Source organism: Anomaloglossus baeobatrachus, chromosome 3 (genome assembly GCF_048569485.1).
Source record: "Anomaloglossus baeobatrachus isolate aAnoBae1 chromosome 3, aAnoBae1.hap1, whole genome shotgun sequence".
Lineage (NCBI taxonomy): Eukaryota > Metazoa > Chordata > Amphibia > Anura > Aromobatidae > Anomaloglossus > Anomaloglossus baeobatrachus.
In genome coordinates this window covers 471,871,131-471,887,856 of record NC_134355.1, presented here as the reverse complement: position 1 = coordinate 471,887,856, position 16,726 = coordinate 471,871,131, and the positions used below count along the sequence as shown (strand labels likewise).

Below are 16,726 nucleotides of genomic sequence, written 5' to 3'. Positions count from 1 at the left end.
GTGAGGGGCATCACTTGGGGCTGGGGAACCTCCATCCTAACTACAATGCTCACTACAATCGGGAAGCAGCGTGCAGCCTTCACTCCGTGAGTGATCACTGCTGGCTGCTAGCGGTAACGCTGACAGACGCGTTACCATAGCAACGGTGCTCCCGGAGCCGCGGTTAGCGGTGACGTCACCGCTAACTGCGTTGCTATGGCAACGGTGATCTCCGTTAATGACCGGCTGTGTCAGCCGGTCCCTAACGGAACGGGGAGTCGACCGTGTGCTAGAGCATGTCGCCGGTACACGGCGATACACATATGTGCACCGTGTACCGGAGAGATGCACTCGCAGGTCCTACATGACGTGTCATAGTCATGTGACCAGTCTGTAGCCAATGAGATAATAGCCACGTGACTGGTCACATGGCTATTTTGACGTCACGATAGGTCCTGCTTCTCTGCTGGCAGTGCAGGTCACCGGGAGGATTCAGCGATCATCGGATGGAATAGCGGCAGGAGACAGAGTGCAGAAGGGATCGCGAGGACCGGTAAGTGTTATGGCAATGTTTATTAACTGTTTGTGTACATTTATAATGCATTTTTATGTGTTTGTGATTGCCTCCCATTATAGCCTATACGTTCGAGTTCGGTTCGTCGAACGTTCGACGAACCGAACTCGAACGGGACCCCCGTTCGGCGAACCGGCCTCGAGCCGAACCGGGACCGGTTCGCTCATCTCTATTCAGGACATGCCAACATCTTATGTCCTGAAACATGTTTTGTTTAAGTAATTTTGGAGAGTTTTTTATGACATCTTTTATGATAGTGCCCGCCCCCGTCGCAGCAGCGATATGTGGTGATAGCTGGCGTAGCGAAAGTTATCGCTACGCCAGCTTCACACACACACTCACCTGCCGTGCGACGTCCCTGTGGCCGGCGACCCGCCTCCTTGTTAAGGGGGCGGGTCGTGCGGCGTCACTGCGACGTCACACGGCAGGCGGCCAATCAGAGCGGAGGGGCGGAGATGAGCAGGATGTAAACATCCTGCCCACCTCCTTCCTTCCGCATATCCTACGGAAGCCGCACTGAGGCCGGTAGGAGACGTTCCTCGCTCCTGCGACTTCACACACAGCGATGTGTGCTGCCGCAGGAGCGAGGAACAACATCGGACCGTCGCGTCAGCGTAATCATGGATTACGCCGACGCTGCACCGATGATACGATTACGACGCTTTTGCGCTCGTTAATCGTATCATCCAGCCTTTACACACTGCGATGTCGCATGCGATGCCGGAAGTGCGTCATTTTCAATTTGACCCCACCGACATCGCACCTGCGATGTCGCAGTGTGCAAAGTGCCCCTTAGAATATCGTGAGGGAATTTTATAGATAACTACAAAACTACTGTAGATCTCAGAATACATGACCTTTCAAATTGGTAGCTGATATATTGTCTTAAAATGTACGGCTTCCCAGTAATTCCATCTGCCATCTTGCTATGCCCCATTATCCATAAATAAAGTCTTCTTTATGAAATAACCATCATTTCCGAGAGACTATTTTATTTCATCCAGAACAAATATTTTAGTGATGAATAAGATTTAAGGCCGCTTTACACGCTGCGACATCGCTAGCATTTGCTGGCGATGTTGAGCGTGATAGCACCCGCCCCCGTCGTACAGCCAATATGCGGTGATTGGCATTATCGCTACGGCAGTGTCACACACACATACCTGCTCTGCGACGTCGCTGTGAGCGGCGAACCGCCTCCTTTCTAAGGGGGCGGTTCGTTCAGCGTCACAGCAACATCACAGCAGCGTCACTGAACCGCCGTCCAATAGAAAAGGAGGGGCGGAGATGAGCGGGACGTAACATCCCGCCCACCTCCTTCCTTACTCATTGCCGGCGGCCGCAGGTAAGGTGAGGTTCCTAGTTCTTGGGCTGTTACACATAGCGATGTGTGCTACCGCAGGAACGACGAACAACATCGTGCATGCAGCAGCAACGATAATTGAGAATAGGGGGGCATGTCACCGATTAGCGATTTTGAACGTTTTTGCGACGATTCAAAATCGCTCATAGGTGTCCCACGCAACGACATCACTAACGCGGCCGGATGTGCGTCACAAATTCCCTGACCCCAAAAGCGGCCTTTACTGTTTTGTGCAAGTCATCTGTCGCCGTCATCTGAATCTCATATTTTGTAGAAAAAAATGTTGATTTTGTGCAAGATGAAAATTGACATGTAAGATTCTGTTGCTTTATACATCTATGCCTTGTTAAGAATATGTTGCTTACATATCCTTGTTTTCAGCATAGGTAACAGTGTAGAGTAGATTAAGATAATAACTTCTGAAATGATTGCTAAAATGTTAAAGGACTTGATGCTTAATTAACTTGTCTTATCCCCCATCCCCTAAAGAAGAACCTTATTGTTAGGCTTTGCTCACTCAGGGGTGGATTAAGAGTATCCAGGGCCCCGGGCAGTATAGAGGCAATGGGCCTCCCTTATCAAACTGCACTTGGATTGCTAATCCATAGTTCTTGGCTTTTCGCTGGATTGACTTTAATTGAAAAAAGGGTTAGAGATAAAACTAAAATTTACAATCCTCATTAACTATTTGTTTATTTTACTCTTATAGCACCAATATATTTCTCAGTGCTTTACAGACATTATCATTACTGTCCACACTGGGGCTCACAATTTAAATTCCATATCAGGGAATCTTTGGAGAGTGGGAAGAAACCAGAGTACCTGGAGGAAACCCACGCAAACATGGGGAAAACATACCAACTCCTTACACATATTATCATTGTTAGAATTTGAACCCAATCCTTTCCAATATAAGCAATCCTCAAAAATAAATTGAAGGTGAATCTTTACACTCCCCTACCTAGGCACTGTATACTATCTGTGGGAGTTAGAAAAAACACCATAATTCCATTTGGTGTGGATTTGGTACTAAGACATTCAGTGGATTTATAGAAAATTCTCAGCAAATCAGCCAGTGGTAAACGTATCCTAAGGCTATGTGCCCACGGGACAATGTACCCGCAGGTATGTCCGCAGGTTTCCCACAGCAGCTCTCCGGATTCCCAATCTATCCATTGCTGCGGGATTCCAGCAAAATATCTGTGGTAAACCTGCGGACATTCGTGCGACTTACCTGCCGAAGTCCCGGCCTCTATCTCCATAGTGGAAAGGCGGGACAACCGCAGGGATTTCCGCAGGAGTAATTGACATGCAGTTATGTGCGGCTGCGGGTCTTCCGCAGCATATTCCGCAGCCACACATACCGCACCATGGACACGGCACTCCCCATGTCCCATAGGTTAACATGGGGAGTGTCTGTACTTGCTAAAACCTGTGGATTTATCTAGAAAATCCAGATAAATCTGCAGGTTTTCCACGGCAAAATCCGCGGGTACATTGTCGCGTGTGCACATAGCCTTAAGGTGACCATAGAGATAACACAACTCTTTCGTGAGCAACTGTCTCCTCACTTGTCCTTCGGCATGTTTTTTTCCAAGGATGGTTGGGGTTCAGTAGTTTTTAGATCCCTCCTGGGGAGCTTACTTCATGGGAAACAAAGGCTAAATGTGCAGCCCAGCTCGATCATTTCATTTTCCTAAAAAATGTAGTGGAACTCTTGGGCTGAGAATGTTAACGGAATCATAGATGCATAGATTTTAGTCAGTTTCTTAAGTTTTTTTCAATTTTTTTTTTTTTTAGAAAATAGTAGTATAGGAGTAGACTACACATGCTTTTCTTTAATTAACAATTTACAGTTTTTGCCTTTTTTTCTGATTTTGTCATGAATATACTCGTCTATGTTTGACACATTACCTCAACCGCAGCCTTTGCTCTTTCAAATTCTTCTTCCAATGACTGGTTTCTGGACAAATATGCTCCTCCCAAGCGCAATTCTCTACCCTGGAAAAAAGGATTAAACATTATGTTATTAAGCACTCTGAATATTCATACAACAATATTCCCAATTCTGAATTGGCGTCTCTGATTGGCTGCCGTTGGACCACACCCCCACTCTCTGGGACAACATCTCTGGTTGGTTGGAATCACACATATGCTGTCTGTGTCTTTCTAGTGGTGATAAATAAATAAAACAATTAGCGCGCAGCCCCCCCCGTATTGATACAAGTACAGATAAAGTCATGGCTACAGGCTGCAGCCCCTGGCCATGCACTTATCTTGGGTGTGTATCAAAATAAGAGGAATCGCATGCGGAATTTTTTTCTTAATTAGTTAAATAAAAAATAAATAAATAATTTAAAAAACAGTTCCTCCCGATTTTGATATGCAGCCAGATGAAGCCCGATAGCTGGGGGCTGGTATTTTTAGGCTGGAGTGACCTGTGCTTATTTGGAGCCCCCAGCCTAAAAATATCAGCCTGTAGCCACCGGGAATAGCCACATACATTAGATGTGACAATCCCGGCTCTTTACCTGGCTCTTCCAGATTGCCCTGGTGTGCCCGTTTGCTCCCATTACTAATCTGTAAGTGAAAGTAAATAAACACAAACATCGAAAAAATCCTCTATTTGAAATAAAAGACATAAGATCACCCTCTTTCATCACTTATTAATTCCCAAAACACCCAGTATGTACTGCTTTAACTCTTTTTTATTTTCTTTCTTTTTTAGCCCCCCTACACCATTTTACAACACATCACTTTTGCCTCCCACTGAATTTAATGGGTTCGGCTAGGATCGATGATCAGATCGGCTAGGATCATCGATCCGATTATACTCTCAGGTGGGACCGGCGGTCCTTAACCGATCTGATCCTTGGCAGGATTGCTCATCTTTAGTGGTAGGCCCACTTTGCTAAGCCCAGCTCTTTTTGGAAAAGTGCTTTCACAAAAAATGTGAAAACTTTGCATAAATTTGTGCAAATTCCATAAATCTTATGACTCTTTGTTGTCAGTTTTTTGGGTTGATAAATATCCCCCCATAGAGTATTTCTTAACACATTTCAGTGTAAAAAAACAAACAAGCCAACCAATATATGCATAAGAGTGTATGTAGCTGTGATATAAAAGTACACAATACATAAGTTCAATTGACATTTAATTCAACTCCTCTCTTAAACTGTTCTTCAAACTAACATTCTTAGCTTGTATTGCTACACCCATTCATATGAAATCATCTTGTATGCCATGACATTGTTACCAGGCACTGCTATCTTCCTTTCTCGAATTTTCTGTGTCGGCATCGTATGGGCAGCCCTTACTGTGTTCACACTAGTGAAGCACCAACAGTCTGGATTTAATGATTTACATCTACCAGAAATGCATTTAGAGAAATCATACAGTAGAAGACCATCTGATTGTCAGGTTTTAATTGACCTGGATATGTCTTTTGCATTGCAAACAATAGATAAACCCACTATTGATTCTTTTGTCCTAGGGATAATATTGAATTATGCTGTGTACTATCTCTCGCTCATTATTTAAGTAGGTTTCCATCTTGCTCCCATTTCCCTTTTAGCTAGGCTATCCGGGATTTATTTTACGTTTTCTATAGCTCCAGATGGAAACACAATAAACAGTTTTGATTTAAAGGACACTTTTTATGCTGAAGATTCCCAATTGTGCACTTGTACATTTAAACCCAGCTGTGCCTCTGAGCAATCTTATTTGTCAAGCCTTCTCTCTAACTGAATCTCAAGTTTTCCAAAACTGTAATAAGGCCTCATTCAGACGTCTATTTTTCCTGTACATGTTCTATATGTGTATTTCACAGATAAAACAAGTACTCTTTATAATCCATGAATATGTTCACATGTCTTTGTGTTTTTCTTTTGGGTAACTGAAAAATCACTGATGTCTGATTGAGTCCTAGGCCTTCTGTTACTTTTTTCTTTGAACATTGTTAAACCTGAAATGTTTCTTTCATGTCCATTTAAATGAAGAAAAATTATACCAATTATTCCTGCTAATATTTGGACAGATGAATGCCCTGGATATTTGCAAATTTCTTGTTCTGCAGCCGAGTAAAAACATAGAAGAGCTAATAGAAGATAAAGATGCTTTGTGCATTCGTAATTTTGCTGCTCTAGAGATCAGCATTCTTTTGGTCAGATCCCTAAGCAATATGTTGTTAAAGGGGTTGTCAGAGACTTTAAGGGGTACTTTGCACGTTGTGACATCGCTACTGCGATATCGTCGGGGTCAAATCGAAAGTGACGCACATCCGGCGCCAGTAACGACGTCGCAACGTGTAAAGCCTAGATGCACCAATAAACGATCGCAAAAGCGTCGAAAATCGGTGATCTGTGTAGTGTCGGTCATTTACATAATTTCGCTGCAGCGATAGGTATGATGTTGTTCCTCGTTCCTGCGGCAGCACACATCGCTGTGTATGAAGCCGCAGGAGCGAGGAACATCTCCTTACCTGCGTCCCGCCTGCAATGAGGAAGGAAGGAGGTGGGCGGGATGTTTACGTCCCGCTCATCTCCGCCCCTCCGCTTCTATTGGCCACCTGCCGTGTTATGTCGCTGTGACACCGCATGACCCACCTCCTTAGGAAGGAGGCGGGTCGCCGGCCAGAGCCACGTCGCAGGGCAGGTAAGTGCATGTGAAGCTGCCGTAGCGATAATGTTTGCTACGGTAGCTATCATAAGATATTGCATCTGCGACAGGGGCGGGTACTATCGCGCTCGGCATCGCTACAATCGGCTAGCGATGTTGCAGCGTGCAAAGTACCCCTTACATTAAAGAGGTTGTCCATTACTTTAACATTGGTTGCCTATCCTTAGGATAGGTCATCAATGTCTGATCTACTGGGGTCCAACACCTTTCACCCCCACGATCAGCTGCTCGTGGTGCTGGAGGTGGCAGCATGCAGCTGGAAATGCTCAGTTCCGGAGCTGCCCCATCAACTGATAGTGGCTGCAACCGAGTACTGCAGATCCACGTCCCATTGATTTGATTGGAAGGCTGATGTGCAGTACCCAGCTACAGCCGCTGTCAGAAGACATGCACCTCTGGAACTGAGCATATCTGGCTGCATGTGCTGCTGGCAGTGAGAACAGATGATCGTGGGGGTGCCGAGTGTTGGACCCCGGCTGATCACACATTGATGACCTATCTTAAGAATAGGCAATCAATGTTAAAGTAGTAGACAACCTCCTTGATGACGTATCCTTAGCATAGGTCATCAATGTCTGATTGGTGGGAGTGTGACACCTGGCACCCCCATTGATCAACTGCTACCGGTGTCACCCTCCGGAACTAATCTATAGCAGAGCTACACAGCATAGCCCTGTCAGGTACTGCATATTCACTTCCTATTCAAATCAATAGGAGGCGGATGTGCAGTCCCTGATCACGCAGCTTTGCTGTGCAGTCCAGCTCCACAACTCAGTAGTTCCTAGCTGGCGGCAGCAGCGGAAACAGCTGATCTGTGGGGGTGCCGGGTGTGTCGCACTACCACTGATTAGATATTGATGACCTATTCTAAGGATAGTTCATCAATGTTAAAGTCCTGAACAGCCCTTTTAACATTTATCAGGTGAAAACCCACTTAATGTTTTATATTTTTTTTTTTATATTATTAAAAAAGTCTGTATGAAATATAGTGAAGCTATGTAATAATAAAAAAATGTTTGCACTGGTTTTCAGTAATACTTAAAGCGAAGAAAATAATAATAATAATCATGCATTGACTGTAAAAACAAATTTCACGAAACTGAAAAATTAAATCTTCCTCTAAATTCAATACTTTATTTGTCAGTTCATTTAATACCAAAAAGGGACAAACCTAACACATATATACAGTGTTTGTGTGAGCAGTGCACACCGGGTAATATACGCATACGGGGATTGATGGGACTTAAAGAGCAGTGGTACATTGGTAGCTAGTTAGAAATTAGTTACTAGCAAAAAAAGTGGATGACGATAGTACTGTCCCTCCACTGAAGCCTGCCTGACAATGGAGCTTTAAGCACCCTAATAGTGTGGTGCTCCCATTCCGCAGTGGCTGTCCCTTAAATTCCCTATCGACCTTAAATAATAAGCCTTCCCCAAACCTCCCACCAAAGGTACTTCAGAGCAGGAAATAATGCATGCTGGGTACATTCATACTGACAGAAGGGTACTAGTATCGTACATAACTGTGCCGCCACCGTGTCAGTAGCTGGGCTGCTCGAATCCGGATCCGCGGTGGCTCGAGGGCGTCCGGACCTGGGGATCGCACAACCACTCGAAAGAAGGGAGGTATTTACAGGGGATAGTGTATTGAGAGTTCATGATGCCACCCGTGGTGTGTGGTAAGCTGGAGTACCACCGCTGCAGCTGGGGAGTACCCAGTGGTGATGGAGTGGGCAGCCAGGTCTTTAACCCCTCCACGGGATGCCCCGGGACTCAGTGATGGTGACAGGGATGTGCTGTTAGGGAGGTAAGGGTCACTTGTGTACTCACTCAATCCAATATTGCTGACACCGACAACTTTAGGAAACCAAAGTTCTGGACGCCGCTGCCGCTGAGGGAGAGCACGTTTGGGTCCCGTTTCTGCTGGTGTTGCCTGTTGAACTTGACCTTTCCCTTGGCACTTTGTTTTCTTCTAATTGGTCCCTATAGCATGAAACTAATCAAGTCCCGCTCCCCAGTGTGGCTAACTGAGGGAGCTTCCTCTCAGGGTTCACGCTTGGGATTTTCTGGACCATAAGTGTGGAAAGTCCTATCCCCCTCATTGCACTAGTACCCCAATTTTGGAGCGGGTGGAGAGCGGATCTTGAAGGCTCTGTCCTCGTCGGGTAAATTGTCAGGTTGCCTGAAGCCACTCCCTGACCTAGAGTCCACGTGCCCTGTCGTGCCCTGGTCCCAGACCGGTGATGGTACAAGGCCGCCGGCTGTCCTCCTCGACAATGCTGTGCCCTTTGTCACGATCCCCTACGACCGGGGGTCCAGCTCCTGCCAGGCCCAGACCAAAGTCTGCTATCTAGTACTTCCAAGGAGCCCAGCTCCTGACCTCCTCTCTCTTTCACCTCCAACACTACACTCTCCTTTTCTCTGACTGACTCCTGACACTCCTGACCTCCCCTAAACCAACCCCCACATGGGCAAGCCTATTCCACTCATGCCGTCCACTGTTGTGTCTGGTGGGTGTGGTGCAGAGTGTTCCTAGGATTTTGATTAGCTGGTTTTGGCAACACCTTTGGTTAGGGACCCGTAACCAAGGATGAGGTGGATATTGCACAGAAGGGCAGATTGCACAATACCCTGTGACGACCTGATAGGCTAGGGCGTCACATAACTATATACCAATTACACCCCACAGGGGACCCAGCATCACATCAAACCACCCTAGATCCAATTATATCTGTAAATAATAATAGCCTGGTGGTTTGTATGCAAAATGTAGCTAGTATTCTAGCTATATCATTAAGAAAATGGGGTACTTAGCGTTTGAATGGTAACCCTCCCAGGTTACAGAGAGGATCCATATGCCATAACAAGTCCCCACATCTGAGTACCATAAATCCTGATTCCCGATGTGTTTCCCCCCAATTTTACTTGGGGTTCATCAGGGAAATTGCTAGTGGCTGTTGAGGACCAATAGTATATCCAGAATTACAGTTATGCCATCTAAAATGGCTTATAAAGATGCTCAAAGGTGCTTGGGAACAATTTCCCATAAGGCATGGTCCAGGGGCAACAGATAGGTCCCAGTAGCAAGGTGATATTGGTTGGCTGACCATTTTTATATACATCATTCTGGTTCTTCAAAAAATAAATTTCAGAAAAAGTATAGATTAAAGTATTATTCCCATCTTGAACATCTACGGCATGTCTGCAGGAAATTGCATTATTGTAGAATTGTGGGACCTGTGTAGCGCCCGTGAGCCATCAGGAGCTACAGGGAACTGCATCCTGTCAGAGATGCAGGGCCTACCCCCAGGGACCCAGAAGACCAGTGCCGGTAACACCAAAACACACATATAATCCCTGTTTTCTCCCACCCAAAACTGTTGATGGGCTAGAGTTTGACCCAATGGATGTCACCTTGGGGTGGAACCGATCCAGTCCACTAGATGACAACCAGGGAGGAGGGGCCAGATAGTCAATAAGTGGAGGTGAAAGGAGATGGACGTAACGGTACTGACGGGAGAGTGTAGCAGTGACCTGTCAGGCTTAGGCATGTGGTTGCCGAAGGAGTACGGCGGAGTACTCTCGGAGCCATAGCACCAACTGGGTGCAGAGCCCTAGGTCAGAAAAAAGCTGCAGGCAGACCTGATAAAAATCTGCGGTGAGGGGACCATCCAGGACCTCAGCGACCATAAAGTCCGGGCACAGTTACGAAGGGAGAACCTGGGAACGAGAACAGAGATCTGACCCAACAGGGTTCAAGATACCTGCCGTATGGACTAAGACTGAAAGGAGGGGACCCCCAGATGCTCCAAGTCACGGGGACCCACTAACCAGAGACAGGTGCAGGGGAAGTAAGCTACCAGGTCATCATACCGGCACTGGATCTAAGGGGAGCAGTGGTGAGGACCAGCCTCCATCGGGTTGCAAGCAACATCTCTGTGAGTAATGAACCAGTTACACTGCAATTCCTTGTGTAACCTACCTTCTTTCTGCACCCCCTTATTATTAATGGACATAAACAACAACCATCATCATCTATCCCCTGGGGTCTGGCCCTTCTTGCGGATGGCCGCAACATCCAGGCTGCCATTAACATCAGCCCCAGCAGTGAGAGACTGTGCAGCAGCGGCTCCATCTATATAGCCGCAACCCACAAGTGGCGTCACAACAAAAACTTTATTAATAATCCCTGTAAATAACTAAATAATCCCTCTTTTAAAAGTGGCTCCCTAGGGTCATGGAACCGGGCACCGCACATTACACCCGTGACACTTCCCAGTGAAACCAGGCCGGGGACCGAGTACCCCATAGCCCTGGGGTGCGATAACTTCTATTGAGAATTGTGCATATACCATAAATATCTAAGATGGGACAACATCTTCAGTGTTTAATTTGTTGCATTATTGTTCAAAACTTGTCTACACATAAACAGGATTTATGGGGGAGAAAAATAAAATCTCATTTATCAAAAAACTATATGGTTTTAGTCTGTATTATTCTAGCTGTTTTACGCTTCACAGTTTGACCTTTATAGGTGTAGTCATGCGTTTTTTGAAGGCCTTTTATGATATATTGTGTATGAAAGTTTTCAGGACGTAAGTCAGGAGTGCATGTCCTTTGAGTATTGCCAAAAATAAATATTATGGGTCATTAACTGGTTGGATACATAGTAATGTGCAAAAGTTTTAGGCACTTGTGGAAAAAATCGTGCAAAGTAAAAATCCCTTAACAAAATAAGTTGTCAATAGTTTACTTTCATCAATTAACAAAATACAAAGTGAATAAACAAAAGAGAATTCTAAATTAAATAAATATTTGGTGTGACCGCCCTCTGCCTTCAAGACAATAGACAACTTTCCTAGATACACTTGCATGCTGTTTTTGCAGGAACTCCACGTGAGGTTGGTTCAAGGATCTCAGAAAACTAACAACTGATTGTGCAAATACTTCTGTGAATTCATGAAATCCTACAAAGACTGGAGAATGTTAAGATCAGGGCTCTGCCATATCATATCTTCCAGGATTCATTGTTCATTACTTTGAAGATGGTTCTAAATGGCAATGGGGTCATTGCCCTGCTTCAGAATAAATTTGGAGCCAAGTGCATCCCTAATGGAATTAAATGATGGATAAGTATCTGCTTGTATTTCTTAGTATTGAGGACACCAAGAAATGGGCAACGTTGAGGACCATAGATGCATGGATAATTCCCTTTGAAATAAGAAGATATCATTCGGTGCCATCAGCTCAGAACTGGCCACAACACATGGGACCCAACTACACCCTAATATCCAGAGAAGTCTGGCCAGAAGTAGTCTTCATGGAAGATTTGTGGCCAAAAACATACTTATGGCATAGGTGACTCAACTATGCACGGAAAGTAGGGAGCAAGAAAATGGCAGAATGTACTCTCAACTGCTGAGTCAAAATGTGGAATATTAGGTACAAAACGGAATGTCTGCTGGCAACAGTGAAACATGAAACAGGTTCATTGCAAATTTGAGGCTGGAATGGAGTTGGGGATTTGGTCACCTCTAATGGTATCCTCAATGCTGAGAGGAAAAGGCAGATACTTATCTGTCATCCAATAACATCAGGGATGCATCTGATTACTTCGGGTTCAGCATTAGACCTGGCTGTCAGTCAGTGCGGGGAGTGTGGTTACAGGTGCAGCTCTCGATACACAGAGCGGTGAGTACGGTAAAACCGCAACCCCCGAGGACTGAAGCATGAACGCTGCCGGGAGGATTAAAGTTAATTTCCTTCAGGCAGTGGGGTTCAAGGTGCTGATGCCAAGAAGGCTACAAACACTATTAATTTAAAGGCTAACCCTATATTTGCAGTTAATATAGTTAATTCACCTGTTCCCTTTAAATAGCATATGTTACCAGGAAAAAAATCCATATAAGAGCATCTATTAGAGGCTGTGCAAAACATTCATCTGTGTGGACAATTTCTCTAATAGATGCTCTGTTCTGGCTCTACAATACCTCTTCTTAAGAACCATATGTATGAACACATTTTCTAAAATGATGCTATCATCATCGGTTTTGGCTGAATACGTGATTGAGACAATAGACATTCTACCCAGCTGAAGAAAAGGCCAGGAAATAATAATGAATCCAATCTCCCTCAGCAGTCCAGCAATAGATTCTGATCAGCCCCATAATAGGAATCCAAGTAATAAGATTATGTTAGGGATTTCAGACTCCTGTCCTATTGTGAAGCCGCTCTGTACACAATTATCCATTACAAATCATTTTGTCTTCCACAACAGTACAGTGTTTCCCTATTAAACTATCAGGCATCTAAAAATAAATGTAGATACATCAAATCTAAGCTCAGTATATAAGGCTTAGGCCTGATTCACACCATATTTTTTTGCACTTTTTTACATCCTTACTTTTACATATTGTAAACAAAATAAACTGATCCATTGTAAAAACTGATGCAAATAGATGCATTTTAAATTAAGTATATCCAATTATTTATCATATATATTGTATCAGTTTATATATCAGTTTAATGTGGTGGTTTGATGTGCCCCGGGGATTACATTTTGTCACTCCTCATAGTGGGATTTGGCCATTTTCCGAGCCAGCAGTTAAGCCAGCTCAAAGAAGTTATGTGGCACCTTCATTCAGAAGCGAGAACAATTAAAGCCTAACCAGTGGCACTTTTGGGTCAGAGCAACGTTTGCAGCATGAGCAGATCATTTGATCACACTGCTGAAGAGCTGAAGAAAGCGAAGATTTATTGTGATAAGACGGAGAGGGGATTTGCAAAACCAGTATGGTGGAGCGGTCGGGTAGGAAATTTGTGCAAACACAGTATGGTGAGTGTGGGAGCGGGTTGGATACCTCTAGTAATGTATTCATGTACTAATGGTGATACTGGAGATTTATTCATGTAATGATGCTAGCTCTAGTGATGTTTTTCTGTACTAATGATGGTTCTGGTGATGTACAGTTAGGTCCAGAAATATTTGGACAGTGACACAATTTTCGCGAGTTGGGCTCTGCATGCCACCACATTGGATTTGAAATGAAACCTCTACAACAGAATTCAAGTGCAGATTGTAACGTTTAATTTGAAGGTTTGAACAAAAATATCTGATAGAAATTGTAGGAATTGTACACATTTCTTTACAAACACTCCACATTTTAGGAGGTCAAAAGTAATTGGACAAATAAACCAAACCCAAACAAAATATTTTTATTTTCAATATTTTGTTGCGAATCCTTTGGAGGCAATTACTGCCTTAAGTCTGGAACCCATGGACATCACCAAACGCTGGGTTTCCTCCTTCTTAATGCTTTGCCAGGCCTTTACAGCCGCAGCCTTCAGGCCTTGCTTGCTTGTGGGTCTTTCCGTCTTAAGTCTGGATTTGAGCAAGTGAAATGCATGCTCAATTGGGTTAAGATCTGGTGATTGACTTGGCCATAGCAGAATGTTCCACTTTTTTGCACTCATGAACTCCTAGGTAGCTTTGGCTGTATGCTTGGGGTCATTGTCCATCTGTACTATGAAGCGCCGTCCGATAAACTTTGCGGCATTTGGCTGAATCTGGGCTGAAAGTATATCTCGGTACACTTCAGAATTCATCCGGCTACTCTTGTCTGCTGTTATGTCATCAATAAACACAAGTGACCCAGTGCCATTGAAAGCCATGCATGCCCATGCCATCACGTTGCGTCCACCATGTTTTACAGAGGATGTGGTGTGCCTTGGATCATGTGCCGTTCCCTTTCTTCTCCAAACTTTTTTCTTCCCATCATTCTGGTACAGGTTGATCTTTGTCTCATCTGTCCATAGAATACTTTTCCAGAACTGAGCTGGCTTCATGAGGTGTTTTTCAACAAATTTTACTCTGGCCTGTCTATTTTTGGAATTGATGAATGGTTTGCATCTAGATGTGAACCCTTTGTATTTACTTTCATGGAGTCTTCTCTTTAAAGTTGACTTAGAGACAGATACACCTACTTCACTGAGAGTGTTCTGGACTTCAGTTGATGTTGTGAACGGGTTCTTCTTCCCCAAAGAAAGTATGCGGCGATCATCCACCACTGTTGTCATCCGTGGACGCCCAGGCCTTTTTGAGTTCCCAAGCTCACCAGTCAATTCCTTTTTTCTCAGAATGTACCCGACTGTTGATTTTGCTACTCCAAGCATGTCTGCTATCTCTCTGATGGATTTTTTCTTTTTTTTCAGCCTCAGGATGTTCTGCTTCACCTCAATTGAGAGTTCCTTAGACCGCATGTTGTCTGGTCACAGCAACAGCTTCCAAATGCAAAACCACACACCTGTAATCAACCCCAGACCTTTTAACTACTTCATTGATTTCAGGTTAACGAGGGAGACGCCTTCAAGGTTAATTGCAGCCCTTAGAGTCCCTTGTCCAATTACTTTTGGTCCCTTTAAAAAGAGGAGGCTATGCATTACAGAGCTATGATTCCTAAACCCTTTCTCTGATTTGGATGTGAAAACTCTCATATTGCAGCTGGGAGTGTGCACTTTGAGCCCATATTATATATATAATTGTATTTCTGAACATGTTTTTGTAAACAGCTAAAATAACAAAACTTGTGTCACTGTCCAAATATTTCTGGACCTAACTGTATTCATATATTGATGGTTGTTGTGGTGATGTACTCATGATAGTGGATCTTATGATGTGTTCCTAATGGTGGCTCTCGGGATGTATTTCTGTACTGCTGGTGGTTCTGGTTATGTCTTCTTCTGCTGTTATTGGTTCTGATCTTGTACAAATGTAACAATCCATATCTATGTTAATAAAGTATTGTGCCATCTGACAGTTTAAAGTGGTAGTCAGAAATCTAAAGTAATTTTCCTCCTAAGATTGTACGCATGCTGAGTGGTTGCAGAAATTTCTGCACCAAATCTGCATCTCTTGGCAGCAAAAAAAACGCTTGTTTTTGATGTGTTTTTTTTTTGCATGTATTTTTCCCATGCACTTTCTATGCACTCTGGGGTGGAAAAACGCTGCAAAAATGCTGAAAGAATTGACATGCAACAGAAATATCTCAGTAACAAATCTGAAAGGAAAAAAGCAAACATGTACACAAAACATCAGGATTCTCATTGACTTTGCTGGCATAAGAATTTGCATATGGTTTTGTGACAAACAACATGATAAAAACGCACTGTGTCCCCATACCATAAATCAAATAACAAATTCTCTACTGTTCCCAAACTACACTATATAACTGCTTTTTTAACTTTTTTATTTTAATTCTCACTTCCTTTTTGATGATGCTTCATTTGAAAATTCCAGTGCATGCTGGGATACTCAAATGAACCGTTACCATATTAGGTGGCAAAGGCTGAAGTGACTGCCACAGCCTCTGCCACCACCTTAAAAATGGATTTCTCATTTCAGGGGCTGGGCTAGTTCCAGTGAGATGTGCTTGGTGTGGTTTCCACATGCCAGGTATTCTGAAAACACGCTCTTCTGTCAGCTTCTTATTGCTGATCTAAGCTGGCAACAAAAAGCACACTGTCATTGTCCATAGCTCATAATGCAGCCCAGCCCCTGAAATGAGTGTCACTGATAACACTTCGTTTCAGGGAGGGGGCACAGGCTGTGGCAGTGACCATAGCCTCTGCCACCTCATGATGCTTTGTTTCAGTATCCCAACATGCATTGGGATTCTCAAACAAACCATCATCAAAAAGGAAATTAAAAAATAGAAAATTAAATAGTTTAGCTAGGGAATTTTTAATTCAAGTGTATTAGAAAATAGTTTACATTACAACACATAATAGTGATTTAGGAGGAAAATAACTTTGAATTTCACACCACCTCTTTAAGGTTTACTATATTTTTATCTATGTTAAAAGTATTAAAGGGGTTGTACAAGTTTGTGATGAAAATCAGCAGTCATTCTATGTGACTGCAGACTTCTGAATTCTTAAAGCAGCACACGGTACACTGTCAGGATTTTCTTGGGCTGATGGAGAGAGCGGGATGTCATAAAACCGCAAGTATGCGATTTGCATGCATGCTGTCATGTGCTGACTGATAGGGATGAGCAGACTCGCAAATAACCGGGAGGTTTCTTGTTATCTCGTTTTTAAAAACCGGTTCCATTAGTCTATGGGAACTAGAATCC

At 43.8% G+C, this 16,726-nt stretch overlaps 1 protein-coding gene across 5 annotated transcripts in view; it reads right to left on the bottom strand.

Annotated features, from left to right (window-relative positions):
• The window catches only part of PEX5L (peroxisomal biogenesis factor 5 like), a 376,062-nt gene that overhangs the window by 64,133 nt on the left and 295,203 nt on the right, over positions 1 to 16,726 (bottom strand). For all 5 annotated transcript variants that reach the window (XM_075340588.1, XM_075340590.1, XM_075340589.1 and 2 more), the window contains one exon: positions 3,831 to 3,917. In XM_075340588.1, coding sequence (XP_075196703.1) covers positions 3,831 to 3,917 — 87 coding nt within the window. The remainder of the gene's footprint in view (positions 1 to 3,830; positions 3,918 to 16,726) is intronic.